We start from the raw sequence: 20,147 nt of genomic DNA on the forward strand, positions 1-20,147 counted from the left end.
GCTGAAACACACAATTGAATGATTTCTTTTTTACTATAAAGGGCAATAAGTAATGCAATGTAGCCAATTTGTTTGCAAACATTTTGCTGTCTCCATCCACATGGAGCTACATCACGCCAACTAAGCATGTTCCCGTCAAAAAGCACTCTTAAAGTGAGAACTGGGGCTTCGAAATCCCCAAATGACAACGTACCGAATGCGCTGCATTGTCCTGTAAGAGGTTTATCAGGTCTTTCTTCGGTAAATCGTCACTTCTGAACTGCTGTGCAGTCCACTGCCGTACTGGCTCATGGCTCGTCCGCCATTTTTGAAGATTGGCGGCGGCCATTTGAACTCTGACCTCGGTCACGCCTACTAAAAATATACACACAAAAAATACATTGTCTTCATAATAACGTTATCATGAAAACAATGTAGTATTTTTGTGTCTATTTTTTTGTGCATTTTACATGTACGCCTTCAGTACTGCTACGTCTGAATCAATCCAACCCTCAATAACTATTTTATGGATTAAAAAAAACTTTACTGCAGCTACTGCTGCGGCACATAAAAAGCATAAATAATAACCTCATACAATTGAAATATTATTAAGGGTACATATATTTCCTTATGCAGTTCGCTACAGATAGTTTGCTAGCACTGACTAGTCCACTCTATCACTAGCCAATCGTAGTTTGTGAAAGCGATGACGTATCCCTACGCCTGCAAGAAGGCGTTGGTGTCGCCAATTCGAAATCGAATTGCTTAAAGCAACAGTTTTATCGACACTTATTTTATGCTGAAAAGCAATGAAAGGAAGCTGACAGACAATTTGGAATTATTTGAGATGAGAATATACACTATGAATGTTTGTGCTCACATGCAGCTACAAAAAGCCAAAAGTCAGAGTTAGTGTAATATCATTTTTTTTAATTTTTAATTTGAAAAATAACTTACATAAATCTCTGTACTCAACCATACTTAACCAAGACATGGCCTTGGCATTAACACATTGCACAAAAAAAAGAGAAAATTAAAAGGCATTCAAAAGGATAAATAACTTTTTCATCAGGTGAGGCATTTTTCCTGCTCCAGAAGAGTGTTGTCACGGTATTTTGTGTTGATTTAAATTCTGACATCTATGTATGTATGTACAATGGAAATCAAAAAAGTAAAATATATACTGCAGCTTGTTACAGCGACAAAAAAAATCATTGGACATTAAAATTCATTATCTCCATGTGGAAAAGGAATAATGCCCCAGTTTATTTTCAGTCAGACATACCGCAGCTATACGATTCATATACCTCCCATACATGAGACGTTTTTAAAACTACTAAAAATAGAAAATAAAAAATAACCAGGTCTTGGCTTTTAAAAGAAAACTAACAAAAATATATTAAATTAATGTCATTTTCATTAAAACAAGAAAAAACATTTTCTGTGGCAATATTCCATGTAATTTGAACTTGTGATTAGTTCATCTCATAAAGAGTGCTTGTATTGTACTCCAGCAATGCTTCTTTTTGCAGGTTTGCTGCCTTTTGATTACATACGTATAGTCTAGTCCTTTTGCTATACCAGTACAGAACATTTTTGCATGTTTGTCAACAATAATGAAATAAAACACCCCTGTTTAGTAGAAAATATTTTCCTTGTCACTTTTTTCCTCAACGTCTTCAAAAAAATATGACCTAAGGAGTGGAATGTTTTGTTAAAAACGTCAATATTGGTCATTGGATGACTGGAAATGAATTTAGTGTAACATTGAATTAAATGTGAGGGAGAAAAATGAATGATGTTGACATGCACTGTACAAGAAACTGCAAAAATTTCAAATATCATCTTATATCAAAACATGCTGACTTTAAGGTGTGCCCAAGCCATGTTGCAGAAAATCCTTTTCAACATGCTTGTTAACGAAATAAAAATTGAACTGAAATGCATACCCAAACGATAAAAGACAGTAAAATAGGCAAATTTGGACCAGACCAAATCTGGACACAAAAAGGAGACAATGTTAGAAGTGAAAAGTACAATGTGAAGTACTCCGGGAGAAGGAATAAAAAGAGAAACAAGTTTCACATAATCTTTATCTGAGCCTTTTTTTTTAAAGAATGAAGTACTAAATCTTTCACATTTAGTCTCATTATCACTTTTTTGTCATAAAACCTTATTTGTTAAATATCCGAAAATGTTCCTTTTGTTTCCCCTATCTTATTGACTCATAAATGATCTAAAGATTGATAACCAATGACTTTTATCTTCATTATGATGTTGCATTCACTCCCCTTGAAAATCATGCACTAGTGAAATGTATCTTTAGAAATAATAGAAATTGTTGGAAATGGCTGCTCTGTTTTACTTGTTTTCTTCATCTTTTTGCAAGTTACAGCCTCAAGAAAAATTATTTTTTTGTACTCAGCTAAATTTGTATTCATGCAAATGAACTGAAAAAGGAAAATATATTTTTTTTCGCAGGTATTTTTTCCATACAATATTATTATATTAAAAGCGAAAAAAAGAAACCTAGATGGTAGATTGCACATCTTTTCACAGGGCCTTTGATCACTCGTTATTTATTATTTGTAGTCACTGCAATATTGCCTCTGATTGATTCTGTCTGATGACGTTCCAGCACAGTTTGGTTAAGCACATAAACTGAGAGTCTGCAGGCTATTTTCTCTCTGGAACTGGGGAAGTGTGGATTCAAGCTGAGAGCAACCTCGCCCATCTAATGGTCTTCAAAAAGCCCACCTACAGCTCGGCCTATTGGCAGGGCATGACCAAGCATCTGGTGAAAACCACTGTCACCACTTTAGACATAAAAAACAACAACAACAGGAAAAATAAACGAATTAAAACAAACCCAAAAATGAAATCAAAGCCAAACGTTGGTTATTCATTCGAAAAAGGGTTTCTGTAGAACTGGTTTAGCTGTTCCCAGTACTGACCCCCATGGCTTCGAATTGGATGAAAACCTGGAAATGACAAATTCCTCGTGCTAAGGAGTTCATTCCAGTTTCCCCCCCAACAGCAACAACACATCGCCTGGCAATCCTGGCCGCCTGGCGTTTGCGATGCGCTTTGCCACGTGCACTAGATGTGCAACCTTTTTGCTCAAAACACAGGATCACTTTTGCTCCCCTAGAAACAGGCTCAGAAGACACAACATCAAGCATGCAGTGTAACCGGGGGGTGTGACCTGTCATCGCAACACTGGCTGCTACAACAACGCTATCAAGCCTGCACGCTGCTATGACCGTGAGAAACTGTCCAGTGAGGACTGGGAAGCTCTTCTTGTCAGGGGGGCTAGAGTTGGGTCCACCAGCGAGGAGGGAGGAAAAAGCTTGAACCAGCCAATCACCATGTTGGACAGGTCCAGCTCATCTAACAGTATCTGAACTGCTCCCATGAAAGACTTATGGTCCATGCGTCCATAGTCGCCCCAGACAATCACCTAAAGAAGAAAAAGGACATTTCAAATAAGTGAGTTAAATAGTTGTGACAAGAGAAGGTACAATGCGGTCTCTCCTTCCGAACCTGTAAGACTTTTCCTCCGGGACTCTCCTCAAACGGCAGTTGCTGCTGGTAAAGAGGATCCAAGGTTTTTCTTGCTACTTTTGTTTTCTTTTTGGCTATGCAGACTCCATTTTCCAAAAGATAGACCTTAACATATGGTGCTAAGAGAAAAGGAGTAGACAGCAGGAATCACTTTCACAGTCCAACAGGAATGGTTATCGCTCATTTTCAGCCTATGATTACCTGGCAGTGCCTTGGAGCTTGGTTTTCCTACAAGGCCACGAGCTCTGATGATTTCTACCTCCAAAGCTCCTTTCTTGTCCACCATGCCAATTTGGATGTCGCCTAAAAACATAAACAATTTGCATTCGATTATTGCAAGCAGAAGCAGAGATCCTCCATTGAGAAATTTGAAAATTTGTGCGTACCCATTGGCGGAGTAGCCAGTGTCTGTCGACCGACTAGCTGTGCGGGCCCGAGCCCATCCAGAAAGTCACTAAACTGGGCTTCTGAGGACAACCTCACACCGGGGAAGATGAGACTAGAATACAAATATGCATTTCTGTGTCAAATAACGCAAGGTAAAGAGCTGTCTTAAGTTCAGTCAGTATTGCAAGATTCAAATCAAAGAAAAAAAAACTTGGTCTACTTACTTTCCCTCAGAGCTGTAGCTATTCATGCTGCCGTCTGTGGATTCTCGGCTGGCCTGACGCGTCATTCTGTTCCTCATCTCCACCGCTAGGCCTGTCTCTGTGCTCCTCTGGATAGTGCTGCGCAACTTCTTGCCTCCGGCTTCTGCACACAAACAAAATGGCACCATGACCTCAGATAACGTAGGATATAATGGTTAAACACAAAAGAAATTTATACCAGTGGTTAGCCATTTTTATATCATTAGCTGTTTCCTCCCACATCCTATAAACATGCATGGTAGACTGCTTGACTACTCTAAGTGGTCCCTAGGTATGAGTGTGAGCGTAAGTGGTTGTTCATCTCATTCAATTCAGGTGTCCTCCACCTACTCCCCACAATTGGTTGGGATTGGCTCCGGCACCCCTGTGATCGTTGTGAGTATAAATGGTAAGGAAGATAGAATGATGTATGAAAACAAGATTATTTACTCTGGCAAGCACTTGAACTGAGAAGAATATGTTACAAATTACATAATATTTAATCACCATCAACTGGTAAAGGGATTATGCAAGTGCCGATGTAAGAGCAAGAACGTGGGATCGATTCCCACTAGGTGGCGGTGCGTTTCTGAGAGCAAATGGTTGTCTGCCACTATGTGCCTGAATGTGTGCCCCACGACTGACTGGTGTCCAGTCTAGTGTGCCCATGGCGACATATTACTGCTTAAAAAACAAACACTAGAACGATAGCAGACCAATTTCAATTGCTTAAGATTGAGATGATATTGCTAAATCGCTTACTCATTGTTGCTTGACAACAGAATCAGTCCCAACATATATTAATGGTAAATCAACTGTATAGTGTCGAAAAAACATGGCGTGCAGAAGTCACTAATTCCCTTACATATGTAAATATTAACTGAAGAAGTTCAAGGGTCAAAAAGAGAGTGAAAAGGGAATATTTCATTTTGAAACACACAAGCGTCAATTAGATTAATTGAGGTGAGTTGAATGATGAATTGAAATGGTGTCATACAACTACATAACGACCTCGCTGAAAAATATGATTAAATCATGTGAAGAGGGTCAATTTGGGCTGCTATCAGCAGACTCCATTCAATGGGTCATTTTACATACATTTCTTTTAAAAGAATGTAGCTGTTACTGCTTATGTGTACAAGAAAACAGGCAAAAAGTTACGACTTGATTATTGGAAACAACTCATTTCACTACATCCAAAATATGTTTTTACTGTCCCAGCTCAAGCATATACTGCCTATTAGCATACTTTATATATAGCTATTTGATAACCATGACTATACTAGTGCGTCACCAGTTTGAATAGATGGTGACTGGTTTGAAAATCTTAATTTTAGCCTAATTTTGATGTTCATATTGATGCTTCGTTCACACTTAACAACTGTATTCACCAAACAACAGGAGAATGTGCTCAGAATTGGACACGGTTGGCAATGGAAATCTACGCCTCAAAGATGTCATTCCATTAATAAGTAACAATATTATGGATTAAAAAAACATAATTACAGTGACATATTCCAAGTAAACGAAGGGTCATTGGTGACATCATTTAAATGTCTTCTTTTTCTGCCTGGGCCTACACCACATTATAAATTCTAGGCATGCACCAATGCCATATGTAAAATCTTTGTTTGCTACTAGTATTTTTCTTCTAAATGCATTGAGAAACAAAATTGTGTCTTGGCCCAGCTATCACACAATGCAAAATGAAGCACAACTGACAAAATCCACATGCTTTTTCTCTCAGTCATCTTACCTCCATCGTCTTCATCAAAGGAGTTCATGCAGGGAAAGTAGACTGCCAGCGCCTCGAATGATGCGGACAAGCTCAGCTTACTCTGGGAGCGTTGTATACGCATGCCAGTAGCTGGAGCGGAGCTATCGTGTCCCTGCCTGCCCATGATGACTAGCCTTCGTCGTCAATACAGTGAATCAACTGATTGGTAGGTCAAGCTTCAAAAATCAATGGTCTATAATTTGCTCAACTAACAGTTTTTGTCTGGCAACTCAATCTAGGCTGTTGGGTAGTCTCTCTGTAGGTGAATCTCAGGGTGGATGTTGCTTCAGTGGCTGGGACTACTGTGTGTGTATGGCTGATGCTCCCTGCAGCACCTCTATTTTCAAGGGGGGAGGGAAGAGAGTCGATTCGAGCTCCTCCAATCAGAAGGCCAGGCTTCTTAGACCTCAGCATGGATGCAGAAGGTCTTCCAAAAGATATGTAGCAATCTCCTTTCATTAAGTCTTTTTTCCCATTTTTTTTAAAGAAAGAAATTATCTTGATTTCTCCATTCCCTTATTCTTTCCCACTGCTCACCATTTTGCTCCTTTGCACAATCCATCATAGGTATTTTCATTCATATTCATCAGTATTTCTTTCCATCCCTGGTATCACAATCTCCTCGCTTCACATTGCCATTCACAGAGGCCAGTGAAAACAAGCTGTCATTCTGTCTGGCAGCTGCCTTGCTATGTGTGAGAGAACCTCAGCCACATAGCAGCCGCTGGAGCGGCACGTGCCTGATTTGGCTCCTTAATTCTCCTCCCTACCATTACTAGAATAACACAGCTGTGTTGACTTAAGAGGAATTCTGTTTGCACAAAATGAAAAATCCAGAAGATTCACATGGTCAATCCAAAAACGTCATCTACCATCCATCAATAGCCGTTTTATTCCATTTCCCTTGATCGGTTGCCTAGACCGCTTACCCTAAAATTATTATTCTAAATTTTATGTTCATAATCATACAACAGTTATGATTTTTGATGCACCTATATCCGTCTGAAGTCAATCCATAATTAAAAGATTTCTCAGCCCTTCAATTTACAACACTATTCTCCAGTCTGACAAGAAAAACAGTTAAAAATCAGTTAACAACACGCCTTCATGTCTATATTCACACAATAGATTAAGTACTTTGTTTTTCCCCACTTAAAGTCACACCTGAGTATAAATCGCAGCAGCCAAAAAATGTACAATGAAGTGAATAAAACAGACATTACACTGGAGTACAAGTTACATTTTTTAGGAGACGAGCAACCATTCCTAGGGGTAACATGCATACCCAACAAAGAGAGGATCCTTGGATCGAACCCTCGACCCCAGAACTGTGAGACCAACACACAAAACATTCCTGAACCGCCCCCAAAGCAGACAATATACATTATATTAATAATAAAGGGAGAACAACATACTAGGTATCTTTAACAAATTAATAGTTATTCAGATAAATATAGACTAAACCAGTGTTTCCCAACCTATTTTGGTCGAGTCACAATTTTTACATTAAAAAAATTTCAAGTCACACAACCAGCAGAAAATCATAACATTTAAAACTCTGCAGCCTATATTGCCAATACAGTGGTACTTCTATTTAAAAATGATAAGAGTACACCAATTTTGTATGAAATATGTGCAAAACTGCAAAAAAAGAAAAAAAGGAAATACATTTATATATTAAGCTATTAAAACAAGCTGAAATGAAGTGAATAAATGAAGTGAATACATTTCAGAAGTGGTATCGTAATGTGTATTTTTCTAAATAGAGATACATTTTGATTGTAAACGCTTTAATTCGTTCCAACTGTTCTCCGATCCCAAACATATTCCCTAAAACCCTTTAAAGATTATAAAAGCATAAAAATGTTGTATGAAATATGTGCAAAATTAGGCTTTTGGTTGGAGGGTTGCGCTCATACTCTGCTGTTGGCTGCTAACCCGCTAATAGCCACTGGGAGAATAACTCTATAAATGGCAATTTCAAAATAAAATACAGGATGCTACAAGAGGATGTTGAATTTTTGAGATTTCACATTCTGTAACTCGAAGATTTTTTTGTATTTAGAGACAAAATGTTCCCCTTGAAGCTTTTCATGAACTGAATAATCGCACCTCTACTTACAAATGGCTAGGTACGAAATTTTCAGGTTACAAAACCCTTTGATATGCAAATGACCGTTGCAACATATGAAAACAAGATCCAAACAATATTTCTCAAAACGTAAATGCATTACCAGTATCAGTTATTTTATTTTGAAATTGTCCCGGTAACATAGCGACTTGCTTTACTAGCACAACAACAACAACTCTGTTTTGACGGCCATTTGGCGTCACTGAGTTCTTATTATTGAATTATTGGTGCAAATGAAATGAATGAGCGGGCCCTGTTATTCATCGAAAAACAAAAGTTGAGAAAGTGGCGTGTGGATGACTGATATCGCAAGGCAACACAGACGGTTGTAACTCACTTACTAGCACCGCTACGCTATTGAAGCAGAAGGAAGCATTAAACGGGACGACACCTTGGCATGGCCTCTCTGTATTGAATGACGAGACTGAGACTGTTAGTCCTTTGTAGTTCTATGTAATACTAAGTTGTTTTGAATTCATGAATTGAAGTTGTTTAGATGTGTGTTTATGTGCATATGTTTGTGTGCTAAAGTTAGCTTACTCTTTACTCTACTGTACTACTACATGAATAGGACATGTTTTTGCATGGTTGTTATTCATTTTAATACATACATTTATAAAAAAAAATCTTATTTTGTTTCATTTTTGTCTGTTTCTTACATCTTTCATTCAAAAGTGGAACACTTCTCATTTTTAATAGGGTTTAATTGGTAGTTTTTTTGAGAACCATGAAAAAAAGAATTTACATATAAAGCACTGCTCTTCTGATGAAAAAAGTTCTGGAACCAATTATTTTCGAAAGTAGAGGTACGACTACTTTGTAGAAATGTTTAGAGTAGCGGTGCCACTGTATAAAGTAATTCTCATCAACATTTTATCAATAGAAATCAAATAAACATATATCAAATTCTTTATTTGTACTAAGAAAAGCTTGTATCTCAAGGTATTACTGTATTCTAAGTCGAGGCAACACCTATAATACCCATCTTTGCGTTAAAAAAATGGTCATTTGCGTACAGGTCGCAGACCCAGCCAAAATGAGAAAAAAAAAGTGTGACCTACTCTGAGAGATGGAACCTACTTCTCAAGTCAGACACTTACGGTTCCATCTGGGTCAGCCCAGCCTACAACTATACACTTGCACATCTGTGGGTACTTGGAGAAAACAGTAAAATTACGACAGTAAGTGGGTCACATTTAATGGCTCATCTTATTGTGCGTCTTTGTGAAAGCCTATCTATGTACACCCTAGGTATGAATACTTAGTCGAAGAAAATCAGCGTGCACTTTGAGTTTTCGACAGTCGTCGAACATTTTTTCGGATTTTCAAAAATCCATATTTGTAAACCTCAAGATGTTACATCAAAATACGAATACCAAACAAGACAGAAACATTTTCAGGCATTTTTATCCCTGGATTGCATTGTTTGAATCTGAACACTGTTTTTAGGTGAGCAGGTCTGTACATGCAGATTTAAAATCACAGACTTTGACTAAACACATTCTTTCCTGGCAATAACAATATCACTCATTGTCATTACCAAGTCACAAAATTCTTATTTTATAATGTTTTTCCAGGTTTATTGCAGTCTCATTATACTGTCTGTTTTTTTTTAAATATTTTATTGCGGGTGAAAGCGGTGGGCTGAGTGCTTAGCATTGTCAACCTCAAAGTTCTGTTCGAGGGTTCAATCCCAGGTGGGTCCTGATTGTGTGGAGTTTGCATGTTCTCCCCTTGTGTGGGTTTTTTCCGGGTACTCTGTTTTCCTCCCACATCCCAAAAACATGCAGGGAAGGCTAGTTGAACACTCTATATTGCCCCTAGGTATGAGTGTGAGCGTGAATGGTTGTCTGTTTCCTTGTGCCCTGCACTTGGCTGGCCACCAATTCAGAGTTGTCCTCCAACGTCAGCTGGGATAGGCTCTAGCACCCTCCACAACACTTGTGAGGATAAGCAGTACAATAAATGAACGATTTGGGGTTTGATTAGCAAATAAATGCATTTTCTATAAGGTTTAATTATCTTGAAATTGACTTGGATAGTGTAAAGCCTTCATCTTCTGTATTTCTGAACTCCTTTGTTGTTTTAGCAGTGTTTGGGATAATAATCCTGAATGAAAGACCAACTCCAAATCACTTGTGTTTGATTAAAAAAAAACTGTAAATATAATGTTTCTGTACAATTCACTATGCAGCTCCAGCTATTTTTTCATTGATGGAAATGGTCTGCTTTTCCAAGAAGTGGTCAAGAATCTAAATAGAGGTTTGAATCTTGTATTATATCTGTTAGTTTGTTTATGCTCTAATCTGAATGGTTGACAGTTGTTTTTAAGATTTTTTTTGTTTACAACTGTCCACCCGTTTGTATATGATGTTATCTGACAGTTTCATATATATTTATTTATTTATGTATTTATTTATATATTTAATTATTTGTATATATGTATATATATATTAATATATATATATATATATATATATATATATATTTATTATCTTATTTATTACCTATTTATTTGTGTCTAAAATGTATTTTCCTGTGTCTGTATTCTCACCCTTTTGCTACTGTGACAATTACATTTCCCGAATACGGGATGAATAAAGTTATCTACTCTAATCTAAATTATGCGACCAATTAATCATCATCGTCAATTTATCATTCATTCATTCATTTTCTAAACCCTTTATCCTCACAAGGCCCATGGGGGGTGCTGGAGCCTATCCCAGCGGACTAGGGGCACCAGGCACCCTGAATAGGTGGCCAACCAATCACAAGGCATGAGAGATGGAAGAAGAAAATCAATCACTTGAATGTAGCCTTAATTATCACAGACCTCTAAACTGGATGTTTTTCACTGTTTTCATAATTACTTGTCTCTGAAGACGCTCCTGTCTTCTGAATAATCGTTTAATGCATTTAAGGTAACATATTTCATTATAAATGATATAAAATTATGGTCACAGTGGTGACTTGAATTAGGCAATGAAAGAACAGGGACAATATGCTGTTCTTACAACAGCCAGCACAAAGTAATGATCCGAGTCAAGCAAGAAAGATACAACAATTAGTTTCCCATCTGTCGTGGTCTCCCCCGCCAAGTGCGTCAAAGGACACGTGGCAACATTAGATGGCATCTACTCAAACAACACATCGTGCACGTGTTGTTTCAACTTCTGCACTCAAGTTTATTCTTACTCATCTACCTACTGCACATGGGCACATGGACACTCTAGGAAATACACGTACCAAACATGGCACGTGTCTTAGGGATCACAAGTTAATTAGAACTGTCGAAAGATACGTTCCACTAATAGATGTGTTTACCTCAAAAAGGTTAGCAATTATCTCTTATCATACCTTCAACTGTTTTATTTCTTGTTAGAATAATGATGATACTTTTAACTACAGCAAAGGGTGAAGTAACAATTTAGATGGATTTAGGTTTCTTTAGGTCAGATAACATTGACTTAAGAGTTTTAACTACAACTGAGAGAAAAACATCATTCTTAATTTGGGGGCTTTCGAATTGTAGGGTAAGAATTTGTATTGCAGGTTAGCATCAGCATGACTAATAAGATGTTACCGTTAAACACACAGTGTGGCTTGGTGCCAGTCCAGACCAAAAGAAGAGCGACAATATAACTGGAAATCCAAAATACATCAGAGGACAGGAATCTGAAGGATTCCATCCATTGTGTAATAATAAATAGAGAACAGTGTAACATCCTAGAAGTGGAATGAGGAAATCATGCTGATTGATGAGGCCAGAGACTAGACTGAGCATCAGAAAGAAGGTCCTGAGCACTTTAAACACATCGCAAAGGAGTGATATCAGCCAGACACACACAAACATGCTTACGCACATATTTGCACAACACTGTTGACAACCTCCTTGTGAAGAGGAGTAGAGTTTTATTGACTTGGTCTGTTTGCAATGCAAAATGCCATACCATTGTCAAAAGTTTTTAAAATCCTGGATGAGTCTATTGCTATAATTCCAAATATGAATGGGTGGAAATCATTGAAATATTGGATGCAATGGGATCATGTTGACTGAGCAAGACTGAACAAACTACACTCTTGTCCACATGTCATCATGCTTGCTGACTAACTGAATAACTTCTGTAAGAGAAAAAAGATACAGGAAGTGTACGTATTTTTGTTTGCGGTTAAAGGCTAAAAATATAAAATTGGAAGTTTATATTTTGTCATGCGGCCCGGCGGATGAGTGGTTAGCGCGTCGGCCTCACAGTTCTGGGGTCAGTACACCTGTGTGGAGTTTGAATGTTCTCCCGGGCCTGCGTGAGTTTTCTCTGGGTACTCCGGTTTCCTCCCACATACCAAAAACACACATTGTGGGCTGGTTGGACACTCTAAATTACCCCTAGGTATGAGTGTGAGCGTGAATGGTTGTTAGTCTCCATGTGCCTTGACACCGATTCAGGGTGTCACACGCCTTGGGCCTGAAGTCAGCTGAGATAGGCTCCAGCACCCCCCACGACCCTTGTGAGGATGAAGTGCTTCAGGAAATGGATGAATATTTTGTCATGCCACAAGCATGTGGCCTTGTTCCATTTGAATAGACGTACAAGTAACCACACGAACGACAAGGCTTGTATTTGTTGGCAAATGTTAAGAATATATAATACAGGGAAGCATGGTAAAGTAGTGGTCAGCACGCTGACCTCAGTCAGTAGGTTCGACTTGTCACCTCAGTTTTTCGGTGTGCAAAATGCATGTTCTGTTCACTAACATATGGGAAAGTGGTTAAAATCTGGAATTTTTGGATGTAGATTGTATGTTTATGTGTTCGCTAGTGTTATTTTTTAGATTAGATAACTTTATTCATCCCGTATTTGGGAAATTTCACAAATTTGTCCTGGTAATCTTGTTTCCGAAGTGTATTGGTCATTGCAAAAATAAGCGTGCGTTGGATTGTAATGTTATCGGAAAGCAAATGTTAATTGATGTAAAAATTGTCTACTCGTTATTTCTCAACTGTGTGCGCCTTCAGATAGTTTGGAATGTTTTTGTATCATCCAGAAAATAAAGCAAACTGCCTTCAAGCCACACCTGAAAATTGAACTAAAACAATTTTGTCCATGGGGATATAACTCACAGGTGGCCATAATGTAATATGGGATATTGACATAGCAAAATGTTCCACGGGAAAAAAAATCAATTAATAAAAATCTCTTACCAAATTAACATCAACAAATGAAGCTAATTCCTCATTTGTATGCTGCATTCTTCCTATTCATAAGTGGCTTTCAATCAAAATAACCAATTGTTAGGCTAAAATGTTTATTTTTTTGCAGCTCCCAGTGTCTTTTTTATAAGGTAGCATGTACCTGTGAATAATTCGCCTGCTCGGAAATGCCAAAAAACCCAAATTAAGGCTGGAAATGATGTTTGCATAGCTTTTTGCATAATATTTTGAACATAAACCATTTAATCATTTTAATTTAGAAAAAAAGTATTCTGCTCACTCACAGGCACTCGTTTTATAGGCAACAATCCAATAGCTAAGGATGGATGATGGCAAAAAAAAGAATACCCCAGCCTTTGGGCAGTCGGTAAGCATATATATCCACTTGCAACACGAGTCAGCCATGCGTGCTTAAGTGAATTAAAACATGTAATTATAAGTTTTCACCTCCAAGAGCCTCCGGAGTACGGAGGAGGAAAGATGCCGTGGGAGAATGTGTATGCAACATTTGACAGAACGCCTACATCACAAGTTTAGTACTCCACCCTGAAGCATAACTATGATGACGATGTGCTAATCACAGATCCGGACAGGTGGAAAAGTGGATGCAGATGCATGCCTTTTTTTACTTTAAAAAGCTTCCAGAGGCATACTTGCTTCTAGAGCCATAATGAAACACACGGATAGAAAATTCATTTTGAGCACTATCCATCTCAAAATAGTCAATCCTGTTATAGGTATCATTATTTAAGCTCATGTTTTAACTCTTTCACTTAGATCACTGGTCCCCAAACTATTCCAGAAAGGGCCGCAGTGGGTGCGGTTTTTCGTTCCAACCTGTAAGAGGAAACCTTTCCACCAATCTGGTATCGTAGAAGTGCAATCAGTGGATTGCAGTCAGGTGCTTCTTTTTTCAGCAGAAACCTCATAGGTTAAACTGTTTGTGTTGGATGGGTTTGAACAAAAACCTGCACCCACAGCGGCCCCCGAGGAGACCTCTGACTTTGGAGACCTCTGACTTAGATGGACATGAATTTACATGCCAACCTACACTAAACTGAAAAAAAAGTATTTTAGCGCGTTGGCCTCACAGTTTTGGGGTCGAGGGTTTGATACCAGGTCAGTCCTCACTGTGTGGAGTTAGCATGTTCTTGTGTGGGTTTTCTCCGGGTACTCTGGTTTCCTCCCACATCCCAACAACATTCATTAGTGGTTCAGAATATGAATGAATATTCCAAAAGTTTACTCTTGATATATTCAGGAGTTATTTAGGCAGCACACCACCTTGCTGAATGATTTAAACCATTAGGCCCAAATTACTTGAATAAAAACAGAACCAACCATTCTCATTGAATGGCATTTTATAATAACTCTCCACAGAAAGACACTTTTTAATGAAGTTTCATTAAAAGCCTTAACTTGATTCATGTGAGGTAGACTGACATGCTTATATACCTTGACCACTCTACAAAACTTTGTAGCACTGACTTTCACAACGTTATAATTTTTAAATCAAAAGCGTTAATAGGTATGTGATTCGCAGGGAAGCTAGCCCAAGGTGACAAAAAGAAAAGGCGATAACAACTGCAAAATGGAACCTATTTTGGAAATTAAGTCACACTATTTTTCATAGGCACTTAATTAAATCAACTTAACTTATAACCAGGAGCGACCTATGCCAATTATTCATTTATTTTTAAACAGACAGCTGCAAGAAGGAAACTAGTAGCATGCCGTTCTCCTTCCAGATTTATTAGAGTTTTTAAAAGATACTGAAGAGGACCTTAATGAATTGGTAATGATTTGTAGTTATTTTTTCTTACTTAGGCTTTTCTTATATGAATATGTCATTACTACGGGGAATATTGTTTGTTCTTGCCTTTCTGATTAAAAAAAATTGCAGCCATTTTTAACTGTTGGGACTTAATAAAGGCTTAAATTGAATTTAAAAAAAATGAAGAAATAAAAAAATCATCCCTTTATCTGTTGTCAACACTTTTCGTCATAGTTACGGGGTGCTGGGGTTAACACAGCTCAACCAGGGCGAAACTTGTCGAAAATAAAAATTCAATTTAAAAAAAACAAACAAATGTGACATCACATACTCTCTCATTTGCACTGATACACACAAGCAATAAGAGATGGCTTTTACAAATGTCAGCGGCATTTTCAAATGAGCATCAGTTGACTGACAGCAAAGTCAGAAGCTTGACAACAAGATCCAAGCTCTAACAGCTGTGACACATTTGAAAAGAAAATGATTACTGTAAAGGCAGCAGGAATCGTCAGCATCATTCATGCGACTCTACAGCAGTAAAAGAATGAGACTTGTAACAATAAGAAGCAATGAGGAAACAGGAGAGGAATCTCCAGGAGTCAACATAGCCTAGAGGAAAGAGGAAGACATGAGGGGAAAAGTCACGCTGTCTGCTTTATCTCCTGCAAACGCTTTTGGTCCAAAACCTGTCTAAGTTAAAAGTTGGGAAAAGGAAGTACTCGAAATAAATGGAGGCTCAGCATCACTGTATGAGACACAGAGTAAGAAGAAAGGACAGATGCACATACTCACGAAGGGATAATGGAGGGTTACCTGTTTGGCTGAGTTGAGAGGTGCTCCGGCTCTTGCGTGACATGCCAACCATGGCCTGCATTTTGGCACCAATGCTGGAGCGCCTCTTCTTGTCGTCAGTTCCTACCGTACCGACTGCGGTGTCCGACTGGCTGCCGTCTGTCTTTTCCAGGTTACACATGTCACCGCTGATGCTGGTGCTCTTAGTCATATTCACGCCGCCCGATGAGCCCATCTGCCTGTTTTTCATTTTGGATGCAAAGTCACTGTCAGCCACCACCATTGACAGGGGAGGCAGAAAAGAGAACAGGCCAAAGGACAGGAAGAGGCCAGCGGGAGGGATGTGACGAGAGGAGGCAGAGGTAAAGTGAAGGAAAGGATGAAAGCAGAAAGGGCAGGTGACAGGAGAGTGAGAGGAGATGGGGAGGTGTGGGATAAAAAGGAGAAAAGGACAGTTCAGGTACAGGAATTCCTGACTTACAGTATAGATGAGTTACGGGCTCAAAGTGCGTGTGGATACATGCTAAATTAATGAATATATATAGCTAATCCTGATCAAATTTATCATGTGGTTTACGTGATGCTACTTAGAATGTTACTATTATAGTTGGACATTTCCAAAATCTGCACTTTGGTCTGTCATGACACCCTATTCTCTAGTCAAGTACCCCCTTTTTAGGTCACATCCCAAATTAAGGTTTTATATTAGCTCCACGGGTTAGGCTATATTTAAGAGACAAATTATAGTTTGTGTCATGGGGTTTACATCACTGATGATGAGAGCACTTCATGTACATTATTCATAACCTACCTTTGAGAGATAATTAAAGGATGAACATGGGGTTTGACTATGAAGTATATCAATTACTTGAAATGAGTTCCGCTAATATGCTGTTTTAAAGAATGTGTACGATGATCAGTTCAGGCCAACTAGAAAAGGGATAAAAATAAATCTATATAAATTTATCAGTCTTCCAAATTGGAATGACTGTCAAATTTGGATTCTGAAAATGAAATTCCACTGAGATTTGGTTGGTTTTAGACTTCATTTTGTCTGGTTGTTTCCTGTGAAATAAGACAGAGGTCTTCACTGTGGGCAACACAAAGGTTTGTTCTGCATTTTAAAAATGTTTATGTCTAGTGACTGGGCTGACAGGTTCTGCTGAGGACAAATAATGTATACTTAAAAAGGGATCAGTAACGTGGATTATTTAATACAGATGTCATAATTATTTAGTTGGAAATTGCTTAGAGAAGTATTGGCTAAGTTTAAAAGAGATCTGAAGCATGTTGACAAGCTTTCAAACAAAGCCCATTCAATGAAAGATGAATAGACTACTAAATAAACACAATGGCCCCAAGGCATTGTATGTAAGTAAACCCTGTTCAAATGCTTTTTATTATAATTTTTAAAAAGTAATATTTTCCTATTCCAGGATACTACGCATAATTTAACCTTTTTCTACACTGAATATTTGACAGTGTTTAAGGCTGTTGGGCGTTTTCCTTTAAAATGAATTTTTACTTAATAAAAATGTTCTGCGCATTATCCATTCCCAAGGAATCTTGTTTTTTGGGGTTTTTGGAAATAAAGTAAGTACTTGCTGCTGGACAAAACTCCACTCCTTTTTGTAATTATTAATTTAGTTTAAGAAATGCATTTGTTTGGCATAATAAAACTATATGGCAAATTGTAATGAAAATATATAAAGAGGAAAAACAAGACACACTTTGGATGGTGTAGCTCTTTGTATAAAAGGTAAATAATGATGTAGTCTCGTAGGTTTGACCAAAGCATGAATGAGCTAACATTAGCTGCTATGAATTAGGTCATTTTCACATTTTTCTAATGATCCGAAATGTTCTCTTTGCCTTGTGTGAATTTGTAAAGAATGCAGTCATTATGCATTATTTGTTTGGACTAATAAAACTATATGGCAAATTGTAATGAAAATATATAAAGAGGAAAATCAAGACACACTTTCGATGGTGTAGCTCTTTGCATAAAAGGTAAATAATGATCATAGGTTTAACCAAAGCATGAATGAGCTAAGATTAGCTGCTATGAATTAGATGATAACGTCATTTTCATATGATTTTAATGATCCGAAATGTTCTCTTTGTCTTGTGTGAATTTGTAAAGAATGCAGTCATTATGCACAGCCTGGAAAAGGGTGACCTGGATTACCCTGCAAGTGTGAAAGTCAGTGGTATAAGTCCCTGTCCTTGAAAACACTGGCCTTAACACTTACTTAAATGAATAAACCGCTGTTTAGTGTCTCTGCGAAACAGAAGTTCTCATAAGACTAAAAACACATTTGGCTCTTATGGTGTTTGTGTACTGAGCCAATGTGAGCAGGCTCATTTAATGTCTAGTAGATGTGTATTTACACTGTGACCTGAATACATAGGGGATGAGTCACTAGTAAATGTACCTTGTAGCGATGTTTCTGTTAAATCACTCTGCTTTAGTGCTTTCATGGTTTGAGCACGGCTGAGCAATGAACAAACATTTTATAATTTGAGGCAAGCTGTCTGCTAATTTAAATTATACACATGTGCCCGATAGCAGGTATTATAATGTTAATCTACAAGCTTTGAATGATGTGAAATTTCATCTGGACACTAAGATACTTCATTGTTTATGTTAACTCATGCAGTAATATGATCTTTTCCTTTTCTATATTTTGTAGATGAAAATCTTAAAGCTGTTGAGTTGAACATAGAAAAAGAAAAAAGTAAATAAAGAAACCATGCCATGCCAACATTTACAATAAGTGAGGGGAGGATTCCGGAAAATAGGTCTCTAATGTAATAGTGTGGCTCTTAATGAAGTCTTTTTTATTTCCTCTTTTTTCAGTAGTTTAAATAACATCACCTTGTTGATTAGTGCATTATGCAGTACAAGAAATAAGCATATTAAAGGGCTTGTGGTATTGGTCCCTACTTAAATGGGAAACTGACTGACTTATATAGTAGTGCTGGCCAAAAAGTAGTTACTACACTGGGATTTGACTCCTGACAACAATAAGGTGTGTTTTAAAGCCTCCTAAAACTAATACTTAAAAAAATCAGACCAAAAGAGTTTTTGCCTATAACTCACAGATTTAGAAGTCAGTTGTTCTCAGCACTTATTTTCTAACACAATTCATGTTTTTAGAAGAAAATCATAATGACCTTGCAGCATCTTTAAAGTTACTTTTGTATCCGTCTACAGGTGTTTTTGACAACACTTTATGAGAAATTATCTCCAGCTGTCTTAGGTTTGGAAAGTTACCTCTCTTAACAGCACATTTCATTTCTTTCTGCTGAGTTTTAAGTGGATTTGGATGAGGGCTTAATTTCGCTTCGGTTAATTCTGAGGTTTTATTCACATCGTACATATTCAAGAGTATTTTAGGGGTGTTTTGGGGGTTGTCATCGTGTTGGGGTGTCGTGTCACTCTCTCTCCCCTCCGCGAAATCCGTCTAATTTTAATACTATTAAACACATTTTAGTACTATTAAACCACTAGTTATTTGTTACTTTGTTAATATATGGCGAATTAGAACAAATAAAAACGTTTTTCCAATCCAATATCCTGTTTTTGGTGTTTTTTTTCAGATGGTTGGAACGAATTAATTTGTTTTTAGTTCATTCCTATGGGAAACGTTCATTTGAGTTACGAGTAAATCGACATACGAGCTCAGTCCCGGAATGAATTAAGCCCGTATCTCGAGGTACCACTGTACTGTGATTGTATTGACAATTTTGCAAATTTAGAGAGGTCAAACAAAGTCCCTTCTAACCCAAATGTATACTGTAGCTGTCATAAAGGAGAATATTTTCATTCCGTTAAAAGCAGGATACATACAGCTCACTTTCAGCAATGTCTTCAATTCAGCTTGAGAGAAAAATGGTATGACTACAGATACTACTCTTTTTTTCTCCTCTTTTTTTGTATGTTACATGTTGTCACAAACCTCTCACCGGACTGAAAGTGAACTGACAGGCAATAAAAATGGCTGGAGCAGCACTGGAAAATCAATCTGGGAGATTTGGGGTAATGTTGGGACTATGGAGTAAGATGGAAATGATAGGTAGGCACACAGTAACACTGAGGAACTGAGACAAACTAATGACATCCAGCAGAAGCACATATAAAACAGTGAAGCAACACACAGTGCATGCAGCCATTAAAGTAAAACAAGGGACACCTGACTATATTCCAGGGTTCTCATTTACATTTTACTTTTACATTCATCTAGTTTGTCATACTAAGTTGAAATCTTTCTTTCTGAGCTGTTTTT

At 37.7% G+C, this 20,147-nt stretch overlaps 1 protein-coding gene across 30 annotated transcripts in view; it reads right to left on the bottom strand.

Moving 5' to 3' along the window:
* Positions 1–888: 888 nt before the first annotated feature.
* The window catches only part of rims2a (regulating synaptic membrane exocytosis 2a), a 135,798-nt gene continuing 116,539 nt past the window's right edge, over positions 889–20,147 (bottom strand). For 27 of the 30 annotated variants that reach the window (XM_077599387.1, XM_077599382.1, XM_077599385.1 and 24 more), the window contains 6 exons: positions 15,880–16,097; positions 4,155–4,296; positions 3,930–4,042; positions 3,745–3,846; positions 3,523–3,662; positions 889–3,439 (listed from right to left, as the gene is read on the bottom strand). In XM_077599387.1, the coding sequence (XP_077455513.1) occupies positions 3,236–3,439; positions 3,523–3,662; positions 3,745–3,846; positions 3,930–4,042; positions 4,155–4,296; positions 15,880–16,097 (919 nt within the window). In that variant the 3' untranslated portion in view covers positions 889–3,235. Of the gene's footprint in view, positions 3,440–3,522; positions 3,663–3,744; positions 3,847–3,929; positions 4,043–4,154; positions 4,297–5,928; positions 8,594–15,879; positions 16,125–20,147 lie in introns of those variants that run through there. The other 3 variants (XM_077599394.1, XM_077599412.1, XM_077599411.1) reach the window with 2 other exon arrangements.

This window comes from Stigmatopora argus, chromosome 4, assembly GCF_051989625.1.
Source record: "Stigmatopora argus isolate UIUO_Sarg chromosome 4, RoL_Sarg_1.0, whole genome shotgun sequence".
NCBI lineage: Eukaryota > Metazoa > Chordata > Actinopteri > Syngnathiformes > Syngnathidae > Stigmatopora > Stigmatopora argus.